Below are 16,583 nucleotides of genomic sequence, written 5' to 3'. Positions count from 1 at the left end.
CTTGGATCCTAAAAGAAGTTAACTTAAGTAACTTTGAAGCATGCAGTATTGGTACATTAATATTTATCCATTATAGTGCTGCCCTAACACACAAACCATAAAAGCTAATGGATGTATACAATACCCACATAAGGTATATTATAAGTGGCACAATGAAGATAAACAATTTGGCTGTAGGAATAATTCCAAGAAACCCGTATTCACCAGCAGTCATGTGATTACAATAGATTTCTAGAAAATGTAAGAATAGCTCTGCTGGACCAGGGCAGTGGCCCATGTAATCCAGTATTCTATTCTTACAGTGGCCAACCAGATATCTATGTGAAGCTGGCAAGATGGAGCTGAGTGCAACAGTACTCTCCCCTCATGAGGTTTCCAGCAACTGCTTCCCAGAAGTATTATTATTAAAAATGAGGACACAAAATACATGATAAAAACAAAAACAAACAAAAACAAAACAAATAACCCTCCTCACACAAATGCAATTAAAAGGCCGACATAGGCTGTTAATCAGCCCAAGTCCTGATGTTTTTGCCTGACACCTAAAGTTATGTAATGAAGGTGCCAGGTGAGCCTCCCTGAGGAGAAAATTCCACAAATGGGGAGCCACCACAGGAAAGGCCTGTTCTTGTGCTGCCATGCTCTGGAGCTTTCATGGAGGAGGCACACAAAGAAAAGGCCTCAGATGATGATAATAGGATCTGAGTTGGTTCGTATGAGGAAAGGTGGTCCTTGAGGTATTGAGGTCCTGAGCCGTTTAAGGCTTTGTAGGTCAAAACCAGCACTTTGAATTGAGCCTGGAAACTAATTGGCGTCCAGTGCAATCAGGCCAGGAACTATGTAATATGCTCAAACTGTCTTGCCTTGGTGAGCAATCTGGCCACCGAATTCTGCTGAAATTTCCAAACCACCTTAAGAGGCAGCCCAACATATAATGTGTTGCAGTAATCTAACCTACCCTTACAGAAGCCATGCTAGTTCAGCAGCAGCAAGACTTGTTCTTCTATATGCTTGGTTATCTTATCTTTAACAATACCTTTCACCAGTTTTCCAGGGGAAAAGTCATAGAATTGTTGAGTTGGAAGGTATCCCAAAGGTCATCTAGTCCACCCCCTGCAATGCAGGAATTTCAAACTTAAGCTAACTAACATAATTTCCAGGAAACCCCATCTCCCATTTCCCTTTTTTAAAATTGATGTTAGAGTGGCCACTTTCCAGTCATTGGGTATTGAGGCTGATCTTATGAACAAGTTGCTTTTCTAAAATATAGAGAACTCTTGGTTGGATGCCATATGGATCCAGCAATTTGTCATTCCCCCCCCCTTGTCTATTAGGCCTAGAACTTCAACTCTCATCAACACTATTTTTCTCAGTTCCTCAGACTCCCTTTCTACAGAAGTTAGTTCAGGCACAGTGGTTTGCCTTATATATTCTGCTGTGGAGACAAATGCAAAGAATTCACCCGCCTTCTCTGCAATCTCATTATCCTTCTTTATCACACATTTGATTCCCTTGTCATTCAGGGGTCCAGCTGCCTCTCTTGCTACTAATGTAATTAAATATTTTTGTTGGTGGTGGTCTTTATGTATTTTAGCAATATAATATGCTCCTCAAATTCTTTTTTTGGCACCCTTTATAGCCTGTTTGCATTTCTTTTGCCACAGTTTGTGTTCCTTTTTTGTTTTCATCATTTGGAGAAGACTTTCATTTTTTAAAGGAAGCCTTCTTGCCTCTTCTTCTTTCTTTGACTCTGCTAGTTAACCATGCTGACATCCCCTTGGTACTTTCCCTGATTTGTGATATACAATACAGTGGTACCTTGGGTTACATACGCTTTAGGTTACAGACTCTGCTAACCCAGAAATAATACCTCAGGTTAAGAACTTTGCTTCAGGATGAGAACAGAAATCGTGCAGTGGCGGTGCAGCGGCAGCGGGAGGCCCCATTAGCTAAAGTGGTGCTTCAGGTAAAGAACAGTTTCAGGTTAAGAAGAGACCTCCAGAACGAATTAAGTTCTTAACCCGAGGTACCACTGTATTAGAAGCTCAACTGGAGTGCATTTTAAACAACTGCCAAACATTTTTGAGTGATTTGATCTGCTTGACTTGCCCTTCAACTTCCTTTTTACCAGTTCCCTCATTTTGGGGAAATTTCCTCTTTAGAATTCAAATGTTACTGGATTTGATTTTTGTAGGCAATTGACCATTTAGATTTATATTAAATTTAATAGCACTATGGTCACTGCTCCTAGTTGGCTCAAAAACACTTATATCCCACACCAGGTCCCGAGTGCTTTGTTCCTCTGGTCAGTTCCATGGTCAACATTTAGGGTATCTAGAAAATTTTACCTCTTTGTCATGACTGGAACACATACGTAGCCAGTCTATGTAAGGGTAGTTGAAGTCATCCATCACTGTATTTTCTCTTCTGGATGTTTCAGTGATTTCATTCTTCATTTCAGGATCTCCCTGAACATTTGGATCATAGGGACAATAGTATGTCCCCAGTAGTAAATTGCTCTTGGGGACTGGTATCACCACTTACAATGCTTACTGGAAAAGTCTTGCCAATCATAAGCATTGTGTTAAAAACTTTTAATCTAACAGCACTGCTTCCATATTGAATACCAGTGCTTTCAAAAAATCCAGCTGCTTTTAAACATTTTGTAGTTCAGTTTATCTAAGTGGGTAATAGTTATGCACGTGTTTAACTTTCCCTCAAAAATTAGTTAAACTTAAAAAGGCTTCATTTTTTAGGGTGCAATCCAGTCAATGGTTTTATGCATTTAACTTGGGCCTATATCAACATCCCACATATTAAGAACAAGCAAAGGCAACTCTTATATATTAATGTGAATATATAGCAACATAAAAACCGTGATCTTACCCTTGTTTTTCAGGTCATTTAATAATTTGGATTCCTTGTGAAGAATATCACTCACTAGTTTGATCTCTACATTTTGAGACAACAGGTCTTGCAACTTCTCAAACAGATGCTGCCCCTTGTAGGAAAAACAACAAAGGAAACATGCTTGGGAATGATGATTAGACACACAAAAATATACAAAATCAATTAATATACATTAAGGTGTCTATTTTGATATAATGTTTTATGCTTCAGTGGAACTTGAATCTGTCTTCTGAAAGAAGCATTTAAAATTACTAAATCATGAGCTGGGCATGTTTTAGCCTGGAGAAGAGGAGGTTAAGGGGTGATATGGTAGCCATGTTCAAATATATAAAAGGATGTCATATAGAGGAGGGAGAAAGGTTGTTTTCTGCTGCTCCAGAGAAGCGGACACGGAGCAATGGATCCAAACTACAAGAAAGAAGATTCCACCTAAACATTAGGAAGAACTTCCTGACAGTAAGAGCTGTTCGACAGTGGAATTTGCTGCCAAGGAGTGTGGTGGAGTCTCCTTCTTTGGAGGTCTTTAAGCAGAGGCTTGACAACCATATGTTAGGAGTGCTCTGATGGTGTTTCCTGCTTGGCAGGGGGTTGGACTCGATGGCCCTTGTGGTCTATTCCAACTCTATGAATCTATGACGTTCATAAGAGGCATCATAACATTCTGTGTCTACAATAAGAGCACTTTGCAAGGTATGCAACTTCTTAATGCCATGCAGTTAAAATAATTTGAAATCCCTGCTCAGCCATGAAGGTCTCCAAGAAACCCTAAAAAAGCAACTATCTCACAGCCTAGCTTATTTCGCAGAGTTGTCATAAGAGCAAAACAAGATAAGGGGATACTGCAATCTTCTCTGAACTCTCGGAATAGGGTGATGGTGAAATCTAAATAAATAATTTCTCTCGTATATTTTGTCACTTTGCAGTCTGAACTCCAGGGAGATGCTAAGATCCTCACGTAGGTGGAATTTCACTCTGGATTTATTTATTTTGCTTCAAAAATTTCCATTGATGCAATAAGAGCATGGCAATGATTTAAGCTGAAGTGCTATCTTACACAGCAATGTGTTCTAAGGACAAAAATAGATGCAACTGTGGGAGACCAGTTCACTGTTCACATATTTTAAAGAACTGGAACTCACTTCAGAGGAAAACAGAGCATGAGAGGTTCCAGCTCTGCTCAGGGGCTGAGCCATTCCATTACAGCCTCTGCCCACCCTGGAAACCCCTTGCTTTACATGTGAATGGGATAAACACATAAACAAATGTGATATTGCCATGTCATTGTATATAATTTGGCCCTGGGATGCCCAACTGCTGGTGGTTTTTTTCCTTCTGATATTTCTGAGAATCAAGCTCTTATATGGTGGCTGTGGCTATGAAGCTTTAGTCGCTGCTCTCTGAATGTTTTTAAAAAAGTTTTATTAAGAGCCCCTTGTACCACTGTGCAAGGACTCCCTTCTCTTTAAGACAATAACAAACTGCTGTGAGTGTCTTACATTTCATGAAAATCTCTCCCCCCCCCCAATGTCAACTTATAAAAACTGGGAGGAGGATATAAAGTCAAGGAATATGAATTTTCCACGTATTATTGAACCTTCTATAAGAACGCTTAACAATGTTCCCACTGTTAAAAGGTGTCATATTTTGTCATGCAACAAATATGGAACATGCAACCCAGTATCAAATGAAAAAGAGTATACTATTGCAAGTTCTATCCTAAATACCATATTTTTCGCCCTATAGGATGCACTTTTTCCCCTCCAAAAATGAAGGGGAAATGTGTGCGCGTCCTATGGGGCGAATCCAGGCTTCAGGAAGCTCTGCGCAACCCTAGGGAGCCCGGTGCGAAGTCACGTCGGTCTCCCAAGGGGTGTGCAGAGCTGCCTGCAGTCCTGGGCTTTGCGCAGCTCTGCGCAACCCTAGGGAGCCCAGGCTTCACGCAGCTCTCCGCAAGCCTGGGGAGACCGGCGCGACTTCCCGCTGGGCTCCCTAGGCTTGCGGATAGCAGGCTGTTCTGGGGGCTGGGGTCGGGGGAAGCTCGGGCTTCCCCTGTGCCAGCCCCGCACCTGGGGGGGGGGAAATAAATTGTTTTTTCTTTATTCCCCCCCCCAAAAAAACCTAGGTGCGTCCTATGGGGCGGTGCGCCCTATGGGGCAAAAAATACAGTACATACATACATAATTTTTTTTGTATGCCGCCTTTCTGTAGTTCAAACCATGCTCAAGACAGTTTACAACATGAAAAAATATGTAACTACAATACAACAAAAGTAGTCATAAACAATAAATTTAACATTATAAGATACACAACCAAGCTGATCAATTTCCTCATAAATCACAAGATCTAAAATAAAGAAACAAAAAACCAACAACAAAACAGCAACAACATCCCAGCCCAAAAGCCATCCTTGTCCAAAGGCTTCTTGCATTTTCTGAAACTGGACAGTGCATATAGATCTTTGCACATGAGCAAAGGTTTTCTTCTTCATTTGACTCTAGAGAAGCTCCACTTAGTTCTGCTTTTTTGAATTGGATCTTTATACTCCTTCACAACTTCCACAGTAGCCCTTGCACTAATGACATCAGCGCCAACAATGTCATCATTATAGCTTTGCATTCTACTGCATTTGTTTCAATGGACAATGTGCTATTGTTTGAATCCAATAGTGGTAAACAAAACTTCGAAAGAATGTTCAGTTAGAGTAACCAAATGACTAACATCTGGACCTGAAAGTTTAGTTGTTATTCCTTAAAAATGCAATCCTTCATCTGATTGCATGTCACTTAAATAGTACTGATCTGCATCTGATGTATTACAGTTGGAAAAAAGAAATGACTGCTTTTGTTTTAAATGCTATTATTAATTTTGCCCCCCCCCCTTTTTTTGGTAAAATTCAGCAATTAGACATGCAAAAGATGCAAAGAATTGTCCATAAAGGGGCAGGCTAAATAAGTAAACTTATTGATTCTAAGGTATTCCTGATTCAAACCCTTTGGATCTCAGTTAACATGTTATACAGTTATGATAAATGTTATGTGATAGGAGGGGATAGAAGGTAGATTTGGATCTGCTGGATCTTCATGGGTGATTTGCAGGAAATTGGAAAGGGTTTTTGACTCCCAACTATCTAACAACAGCTGAAAAGCGCACCCTACCCTAGTTTGGTTGAATGCGGGGTGTGTTTGATAAAACAGCAGTCAGCATGTGTGAACTTGGTTCAGGTACTGATTGCAAATTTGTGCGCTTAGCATGTGTTCAGAGGCACGCTGTTTCTTAATTCTTAGTGTTCTTCCACTTCCTGGAGCCACTATTTTGCATCTAACTCTGTTTGGTGGATCTCAGGGGGTCTGGTAAACACAAATTAGATTCCATGTCTGCCCATTCCTGGTAGATGATATATGAAAGCATGAATATGTTTACCAGTTGAAAGTGCATGGCAGTGTATGCAGGGTTGTTGTTGTTGTTGTTGTTGTTGTTGTTGTTGTTGTTGTACTCTTTCTTTTCATTTCTTTTTTAAAAGAAAATATCATTACAATAAAATATGAAAATATTTCTGTGCTAGAATTAGGGAGTGTCTCTCTAAAATCTGTTTTCCAGGACTCTCTCCATTTCAGCATTAAACTGTTCATGTGATCTGAAATTAGGAAGAAATTTAACTTGCATTTTAAAGTGAATTTACCAAATTCACAAACTGAAGTGCAGACTTCCTTTTAAATTGGAGGTTCTCTGAATTTTGCAGTGCTGTTCTCCAGTCAAGTAACGTGTACGAAAATGCATATATTAGGGTAAAGTGTGCATAAAATTCATATGTTGGTGAAAAAACTGTATCTCAAGAGTTCAGACACAGAAGAGGATGAACAGTAAAATGCAAACCAAGCACCTGATCAAGGCCATGAACATTTAAAATAAAGCATACCTGGAATGCAGATGGATGACTGTGACTGAGGTCCCATTGGGAAGATACTATGTCAACAGACTTTTTAGCCATATTAAGTAAATTCATCCAGCCTTGGAAAAGAGACAAATGGGCCGGTGCACTGTCTGAATAGTTTATGCCTTCAGGAATATTTTCCACAAGAGCAACCCTGAGAAGACACAAAGAAAGGAAGACAGTTTACAAAACTGATTTAAATTTTTCCAATTTCACAGGGGTGGAAGTGTTGGTTTCTTATAGCCCCCCCCCCCAATCCACCTCTGGCCTTGAAAGTATTTTACTTCCAAGGCATTTTAAAGGTATGTATTGCCGCATGCTTGATACATTTATATATTTATAAAAACATTTACCGGTATATATTTTTCTTTACTTCAATTTTTTAATGTTTCAAGAGATTTGGGGACCCACAATAGTAAAAACTTTATTTTGTTCCCACAGCAGATTTAGATGTTAAAAAAAGATCTGACTTAGTAGCATCTATCTGGATCTTGGAAAACCTCTTGAAATAGTTTCCTATAATTTGCTGACACTTTCCAACTACGTGTGGCTAAACATGTCAGAGAGTGTAGAATTTGTTCTAAAAATTGCTCATGATCCTCCCCTCTCTGTCAGGGAGGAGGTGATGCATCCAGCTTACACATTCATTGCTTAACTTTTCATAGCTATTGGTCTTTTCTTTTTCTTACTTGGAATGACAAAGAGAAGGAAACTCACGTAGATATTAGGACTCGAACTCTGGCTCAAAAATATATCAAGTCCTAGCACCGAATTAAAACAACTTGTATTTCTTAGCACACTTAGTTCCTCTAATGCATAGTCAATTCATATGCCCCCTATTTTTTCCTATTATGATGCCCGTATTTCTGTGAAAACCCTGCTGTCTTCTTCACAAGAATATGCACACTCTACCGTCCCCTGGTTTTCATACCTTGCACGCCAAAATGCTTGGGTGAGTCATCTCACTCCAATCTTCCCTTCCTTCAGTCCCAGATGCTTCCTGCTCCCTGCTCTATAGCCCACCAGTAAGAGATATTAGGTTGATAGGTACTAGGGATTCAGTGGTAGCTCTTTATTCATAGAATTCCCTCCCCTATGAACCACTGGTGACTTTTAAAAGACCTCTTAAGATGTTTTTTATTTCAATCTGATTTTTATTAATTGTTGCCATTTTAAGTGAATTTCAATTTGATCTTATACGCTTTTATGTTTGCTGCGTAACTGCTTTGTACTTTGAGCATAATAATCCTGAAAATAAGTTTGTAAACCTTTTAATAAAATAAAATAAGCCACACCAGGTGGCTCCAGATTTGCAGGAACAGAAAAGGAGCAGCAAAACACCCTGTTCATCTGGCCAGCCACCTTGAAGGTATACTGTCTAGTAGCAGCTTTAATAAAAATGGAATGGATAGTTGCAGTTTCACCAGAACAGTTTCTAGAGAAAGCATGCTTGCTCATTTTCTGTTTCTTTATTTTAAACGCTACATTTGAAAAACAAATGTTACCTCAAGGCTGGCCATAAATATTTTAAATAAATATTATAACTAGCTCAGAGGGGTGTTACAATGATATATGAAATGTGTTCTGAAAAGAGCTATTAAAATAATAAACTTGAAGTGAACGTAGGAGGGGTCAATAAATGACATAGATGAGTACACAATTGGTACACAATTGCAGTGCTATGACGATTGGTTCTCATCTGAGAGACCAGTTCACATTCCAGCTCATCTATGGACATACAAAATAGAGATTATTACCTTTCTGTAAAAAAATAAATAAACTGGAGCATCTTATATGAGCACTTTCAAAAATAAACATACTAGAACAATAAATAATGCTGCTGGTAAAATTATACTTCCAGGTTCTTCTGCAATGGTGAACCTGTTAATTTTTCTCTCACGTCACAATGAGTTGCTGGGTTTTGTATGAAATGTAAAACCAGAGAAGTCTCATGGGAACAGTTCGGTCTCATCAGCCATGTCACAACAACTAGCCTTAACAAAAATGGTGGCTAAAAAAGAAGAAGAAACAATGGAAGAAAAGGCTGCTCTGCTCAAAAATATGGCAACAAGTAGAAGGCTTTTAGAAGGATGAAGCTGTTTAATACATAACTTGTTCCATTTCCCCATTATCTACTTAAACCCTCAGAACATTCTTGTGACGTAAACAGACGAGCATTATCGCCCTCACATAATAGATTGGGAAACAGAACAGAAAGGTTGAGCAAGAGGGACAGTATGTGACCTAGAATTTGCACTTCTGTTCCAGGATAAAAATAGAGAGCAAGTTTATCTCTACCAACCGTATTGAAAGAATAATGGAACAATGGAACTAGGCCTCCGTAGGAATAACATTTGTCCTCTGCAAGAATACTCAGGATTACTTATAATGTGGCTTTTCCTCCACTCCTGCAGATAACTGCAGATAAAATAGCTCAATTGGTTAAAGCGTGGTGCTGATAACACCAAGGTTGCAGGTTTGCTCCCCCTCTGGGTCAGCTGTATATTCCTACATTTCAGGGGGTTGGACTGGATGATCTTCAGGGTTCCTTCCAACTGTATGATTCTATGAAAATGGGGTTTATGCTCAAATATATTCTGGGGTCACACACACACACACACACACACACACACACACACTATATGAATGATACGGATATAGATATTTATCAATATATCACAAAGCAATGGGCAAAAAATTATAGTTAATTTTGTTAACATGAAATGAGGGTTTAATTATCAATCATGTGTCTTTGTTACATTTTCAGCTGTGTATCTGGATGTCAAACTACATGTGCCTGCACTTCTCCCTCACTTTAGGAAATGTATGCTGCAGACTATTTCTTTACAGCTGGAATTTGCTATGGATTAAGTCAACAAATGTTACACAACATATATAAGTGCTTTGCCATGTTATTAGGCGGTAACACATGAAACATTCCTACCATGTAGATATTCTTACTTGAGTTAAGTTACATAGCTCCCTAGGAAATTACCACTGTTGGGTAGTCACTGCTCACAGGCATTTGAATGTCACTTCAGTCATGTAAATTGGCAAAAGTTAAACTATATGCAGAAACCTCTTGAAATATGCTCAAGGGAAATGGCAGTTTGGAATATGAAAGCTCCATGACCTAACCTCATTAGCTATTTAATCTGTTAGCATTCTGTCAGGCTTAACTTTACAAATGGCTTTTAAAACAAGCACCACATTTTTCCTGTGCATACTTTCTGTCCTGTTCAAAAAACTGTTTATATGAAGTAGTGATAAATTGTATTCACTGAACAAGAAGGGGGATATTTATTACAAGAGAAATTAGATGTATGCACCAGTTGACTGTCACAATCAGTATTCATTCTACAGTGAGCTGGAGCATGTCAAATACTAAATGCTTCAGAGGCAAAAGGTTAAATGCTGTAACAAATATCCTGCACTCATGGCTGTCTTTGTAAGCAAGATATACAAGCCTTGGGGACCTGTGTGAAATCTATTTAATGAACAGTATTAAGGATGTTTCTGGCACATAATCAGTCCTCTTTTTTCTTCCATCTGCAGGATTGTAAACAGCAACCCAAAATGCTCAGAGTAATCATTACTAAGCACAACGATTTGGATCCAGACAGACTGAAATCCCACTTACCTGTGATTAAGCCCCTTTGAATTCACCAGGACCTACTGCTGAGTAGACATGGTTAGGATTGTAAGTAGGTGCAGTGAAATCACTTAAGTTCCATTGATTTCTAAGCACGACTAAATCTGAATCCAATGAATATTCTGAGCACTGATTCCAACCTAGTATATTGAATGGCAAAGGTTCTTTCTTTCATGGTGTGCATTTTTATACAAAGAATATAGCAACACACATCTAATGAACTTTAATATATAAAAGGGAAAGGACCCCTGGACAGTTAAGTCCAGTCCAAGGCGACTGGGGTGCAGCACTCATCTTGCTTCAGGCCGAGGGAGCCGGCGTTTGTCCACAGACAGCTTTCAAGGTCATGTGGCCAGCATGGCTAAACAGCTTCTGGTGCAACGGAACACCATTATGGAAGCCAGAGGGCACGGAAACACCGTTTACCTTCCAACCGCAGTGGTACCTATTTATCTACTTGCACTGGTGTGCTGTTGAACTGCTAGGCTGGCAGAAGCTGGAACAGACCAACAGGAGCTCACCCCTTTGTGCAGATTCAAACTGTTGACCTTCCGATCAGCAAGTCCAAGAGGTTCAGTAGTTTAAACCACAGCGCCACCTGCTCCCTTATACCTTAATATATATTAACTCTACAACTGCCATAGATACCTATGGTAGGTCTCAGGACATAACAGCCTTAATGGTTATAATATTTTCAAACGTAGGTGCTTTACGTGGGGTCAGGCAAAGTTAAGGAGTTTTTCTCTAAGGACATCAGGACTCTGGACAGTTCCCAGTGGACCATGTTGGCCAACCTGTGAAAGATTTGTCTGCTAAGAGCTAGAACCATTTGAAGTCTTATGTAGGTTGCAGAGTCCTGTAATGCAGCTGCCTCACTTACCTGAGGAGCTGACTCTGGTGACTGAAATGCCATTAGTTTAATTCTGTAGCTGCAAAGGAGTCAACTCCTAGAGGCCATGGGGCAAGGCCATTACAAAGTTGATGGACATTCCCATCCACATGGTGTGTGTGCACTGTGTCATGTGATTGATTATGTGGGGTGGGGCTTACCTGTGCCCCCACAATATTTTATTCAAGTTGGCACCTCTGTGCAGGTGTCAAGGATGTTGCTGAGGGCTCGTCCTGTGAGTCTGAGGAAGGCAGGAGAGCTGTCTCCTCAGTTCTGGAAAGTCTAAGAGAAGCTGCTCTGCCTGCCCCTGAGTGGTGTAGCTGGTAGTTCTTGCTCATCTGGGCCTTCCTCAGGATACTGCAAGGGGCTAGGTTCTGGGATCATGATGCCACAACCCCACCCCTCAAGTTGGTGCACAAGAATCTAGCAGACATGTTTTGGAGAAGTTAACACTCGCTTCCTCAATCCCAACCCAATTAGGCCATCATTCTGTACTTTAAGTGCAAATGAACCTCTTGGTCTTAGGCAGATATCTTTCCCAACCATGCTACTAAGACACTTTCTGTTGGAGAGAACAGGGATAAAATTGTGGCATTATGCATGCACACAAATGTTCTGCTGCTGAGCTATGTGGTTAACTTGCAAGAATTTTCTCAAGGAAATCAGTCAACATTACTGTAGAAGCAAGGAACCTCAGGCATTAATTTATCTGTCATCCAACTTAACAATGCCTTTGGAATAGGGAATCAAGTTATCAAGTCTGTTTGTATGGATATTTCATCTGTAAGTGTTAGCAAAATACCAGCATTGAGTTTAAGCTAAGTGCAATTTGTCCTTCACATTTACCATAATATAAATGGGCACAGATGCTATTTTTTAAGTTGAACATTCAAACTTTGAAGTGGTAGCATATTTAAAGCAGCATTTGTTTTTATACCTGCATGCAATTATACATGGTCATGAGACCTCGGGGTGCATTTAAATATACCATTAATGCTGACATATTGCACCATAATGGACGCTTTCATGTCACTTTTGTTTCAGTCCCATGCTTTTACTGATTTAAGATTTTAAAGTCGGGAAAGGAGCAGGGAAGCAATAACTTGGGAAGGGGAGCTGTGGGCATACGTTTCAGAGCAATATTAGGGAATACAAGCGAGAGAAGAGGGAACAACAGTGCTTATTTTCTTTCAATTCAGCCTCAGTGCAAAAGAACACTATGGAAAGTTCCCATGGAATTGGGAAGCCCTTGTACATTTGGAGGATGTACACTGGTACCCTTGTGAAAAATGAAAATAGAATTTTAAATATTTTAAGGTTTGACAAGGGGCACAAGTATTAAATGTACATGTGAGGGGGTAAAGTGGTGGGTGATCCACTTGCACTAGCCAGAGCAGTAGGCTGGAGAGATGTGTTTATTTCTATTTGGCCTGATAAGTCGTCGTTATTATTATTATTATTATTATTATTATTATTATTATTATTATTATTTAAAAAACCCCGCTTTGAAACCAATGGGTGTAAATTACCCATGCCAGCTTTAGGTTTGCCTAGGTAAAAGGCCTGATGTTGGGGCCTCTTGAGGGAATGGGTGGTGGGGCTTTGAATCTAATGGATGCATGTCCTCCTCTGCTCCGCCTCTATAATACTTAACCCGAGCTACTGCTAGCAGAAAAAACACAGGCACTACTAGATCTACACCTGTAGACTTTTCTGTGGGCATAGCAGGTTATGGCAGATAAGTTCCTTCAGAGCTCATCTGCACCATCCCAACCCTCTCCAGACAGGAGATGTGGCAGCTAGCATTATTATTATATGATGTGTACACAGAAGGTCTCCATTTTTCACCCCCAGGCACCTGCAGAGCTGAGGAGGGAAATCCCTGCCTGAAACCCTGGAGAGCAATTTTCTGTTAGTAAAGGCAATGTTGAGTTAAATGGACCCAATGAACTGATTTGGTATAGCTTCTTATGCTCACCCATCCCCAAACAGCAACTGGACTGTTTGGCATTTCGAAACTATACGTTCCAGCTGTATGTGTGAAGCTTCATGTTCACCAGGGAATAGAGAGCTGTTTTGTGCCTCTATCAAAAGAAAAATTATCATTTTACTGTTGTCTGCACAAAATTGTTTTAATAAACATTATTATTTCCCTGCACAAAGAGTGTAAAGATGGGCAATGGATTATTGCTGAAAGTTTCCAGGGAGAAAAGTGAAGAAATGTTCATGAGTAAAACTCTGAGCCAGCTGTACTATACACCACAGGTTAGACAAAAAAGAATAAATGTTATATTTGAAAAAGAACAGGAGCAAGAACCTTCATAAGCTGTCAGGTCAGTGAAACTTGTGCTGCAGAACACATTAAAACATTTTACTTTGCATGAACAATGGCAGAAAGGAGAAAAGCAACTCACTTGGTTTTATATTTTTAACACTGTCACCTTGATCTGGAAACAGTCTGCAGAAAAACATTCTGGAAGCAGGAACATGCAAAAGCCACGTGAGTGGAGAAAAAATAAACCCTACACCCAGCACACCACCAGTGGCACAGAAAACTATAGAGGATGCAGTTTCTGGGCCTGCTAAATGCATACAGATTTGTGACTGTGTAGAGATCTCTGGACCCAATCAGTTGTTAGATTAGGAAGAAGATAATAATATCTTCATGGCAGCGATAAGACACACTGGGTGTTCCTTTTCCTCTTAGTAAATATTCAGGAGTTTCCAACAGCACTAGTTCTTTATGTGGTAAAACATGTAGTTAAATACAAATCAGCAATCAGATTTTTTTTTAAAAAAAGCACAGATTATAAGAAAGTAGGACAGAATGGACTTATTGAACAAAACCACATGTGAAATTGACATGGACTAGGAATAGACTGCTCCATCTGTACTTGGAGCAATAGCTATATAGATTGTATTAGTTCCTCAGGTCACTGTGACTGGCTTCGCTTAAAGAAAGTAATTCTTTCAACAGCAGAGCAATGTGCTTGGTAATATGCTGCTCAGGGATCCAGCACACTTCCATGTGCCCTTAGGCTTTCCCCTGGAAAAGCCCACAGTTTAGTGCTGAATTGGAACAAACAGCAATTGGGAGTTCCATGGATTGCCATTTGTTCCAATACAGCACTAAAGAGTGGGTTTTCTAGGGAAAAGCTGCAGGGCTAATGCAAAGATGCTCAGATTTGTGCTTTCTAGGCACAGGACAAGCAGAAGTATGGACGAGCCCTCAGAGAGCAATCAAGATGCTGCATTTTGCACCAGCTGCAGTTTCTGGACCTCAAGGCAGCCCCACATAGAGTGCATTGCAGTAATCCAATCTGGAGGTTACAAGAGCATGGACAACAGCAGTCAGGCTGCTCTGAACCAGAGTTAGCCATAGCTTTCATGCAACTAAAGTGGCAAAGGCACTCCTAACTGCCAAGGCCACCTGGACCTCTAGTGACAAAGATGAATCCAGAATCACATCTAGACAATGAACCTGCTCCTTCAGGGGGAGTACAACATTCTTTCAAAGCAGACAACTGACCAAATATCTGGACTCAGGACCAGCCAACTCACAGTACCTCCATCTTGCCAGGATCCAAGCCCACTGCTGTGTCTAGGTGGCCATCCAGGGCTTGCACAACCTTTGCTAATTTAGATGCCACAGAGAATGTTTCACTGGGTTTCCAAAGGGTCTAAAACTCCCTTGCCTACAGTAAATGCTAACATATACTGGACAATACAAACAAGCTTCAGTCAACAGCTCCTTGAAGATGCAATGTAGGCAAAGAAGTAGGTTACCATGCACTAGGCACCATGGTGTGGTCTCACTCATGTGCTCACACATGTGTACATCCCCCTGAACAATATGGAGCTTTCAGCAACAAGGAGGACCACTGTGGCACAGCCTCTGCTAATATATGTGTGTTCTGAATCCACCCCACTTGGCCACTTGTCTTTGAAGACAGATACTAAAGGAATTTTCACATACAAGCCTTAAATAACCTTTGGTGGTTTTTTCTGGAGTTATTTATGTGAATGTGTATTTAATAATTAGGTGGAACATATATTTCTGTAATATGAATGTGAAATCTGGTCTAAGGTTACCAGACATCCCCGTTTCTCAGGGACAGTCCCTGGATTTACAAATCAGTCCCCTGACAAAATCCATTTATTTAGTATGAAGTTGAAAAGTGTCCCCGGATCAATTGAAAAAAATCTGGTAACCTTAATCTGGTCAGACTGTAGACAATATGCACCAGTTGAAACTTAAGGTGGTATATGAAAATGCTCTCCATCAACAAAAAAGAGTTAAATAGCTTGTGGATTGGGCTGTCAGGTGAGAGACATTTTGGCAGTAAGTATGGCATTCTGACTGTTGCAAACATTTTGCCAGCACAGCACAATACAGTACTATCTATTCACTTTGCCTTTCCCCCTGTGAAAACAGTCAAAGAATGCTCATACTCTACTTATAACCATGTAACGTTCTAATTTTCCCTCGCATATTAACACTGCTGCCACCCCAAAAGAGAAGTTTTGTTTGTTACCTCTTACCGACAGTTATTTCGACAGTTCTTTTCTGAAAGACCATCCTCATCTTCTCCAACAATATCCACAGCTGAAAATATCAGTGCAACGAGAATTGCAAAGCAGCAAACCAGTGCAAAGATCACAATGCATTTTTGCTGGGACTGAAAGAGATTAAAATGGAAAAAATAAAAATGCTAGGAAGTGAAGTAATAATATCACAATTGTTATAAAAGCCTTTATGTCATAAATGTAGGCATAACCATTTTATTGAATACAATTTTCTTTCAGAATGCAGTTGGTTTGATCAAGGAGGTTTCATGAAAGTAATAAAACACAACAAAGTAGTGTCATAAGCCTGACAGAAACATTCACATTCCACCCCCCTTCTCTTTTTGTCTCAATACAACTGTATTAAAATATCTTCTGCATATATTACTGGGAGTATTTTTTTATTAAGCATTGCATACACTAAAGTATGATATGGAACAAAGCCTTTTTTAAAATAAAACTTTTCAATCTTCCCAAATTTGAGGTGAAAATTGAATCACTGGCACCAAGGTGTGAGCGTACAAAAGAGTACCTTGAAAATGAAAGATGAGCCCTAGGATAACAAATCCTGTCTATGAAATTAATTTTAAGTATGCAAGAAGAATAAATAATAGGGTAAGATATTCCCCATGCTC

At 39.9% G+C, this 16,583-nt stretch overlaps 1 protein-coding gene across 4 annotated transcripts in view; it reads right to left on the bottom strand.

Moving 5' to 3' along the window:
* PLD5 (phospholipase D family member 5) overlaps positions 1-16,583 on the bottom strand; it is a 95,330-nt gene that overhangs the window by 34,602 nt on the left and 44,145 nt on the right. For 2 of the 4 annotated variants that reach the window (XM_077925744.1, XM_077925745.1), the window contains exons 2-4: positions 15,925-16,061; positions 6,827-6,995; positions 2,887-3,001 (exon numbers count right to left, since the gene is read on the bottom strand). In XM_077925744.1, the coding sequence (XP_077781870.1) occupies positions 2,887-3,001; positions 6,827-6,995; positions 15,925-16,061 (421 nt within the window). Of the gene's footprint in view, positions 1-2,886; positions 3,002-6,826; positions 6,996-15,917; positions 16,062-16,583 lie in introns of all 4 variants that reach the window. The other 2 variants (XM_077925747.1, XM_077925746.1) reach the window with 1 other exon arrangement.

Source organism: Podarcis muralis, chromosome 3, assembly GCF_964188315.1.
Source record: "Podarcis muralis chromosome 3, rPodMur119.hap1.1, whole genome shotgun sequence".
NCBI classification, from domain to species: domain Eukaryota; kingdom Metazoa; phylum Chordata; class Lepidosauria; order Squamata; family Lacertidae; genus Podarcis; species Podarcis muralis.
The sequence above is the reverse complement of the archived record's forward strand: the minus strand, read 5'-3'. Positions and strand labels throughout refer to the sequence as shown.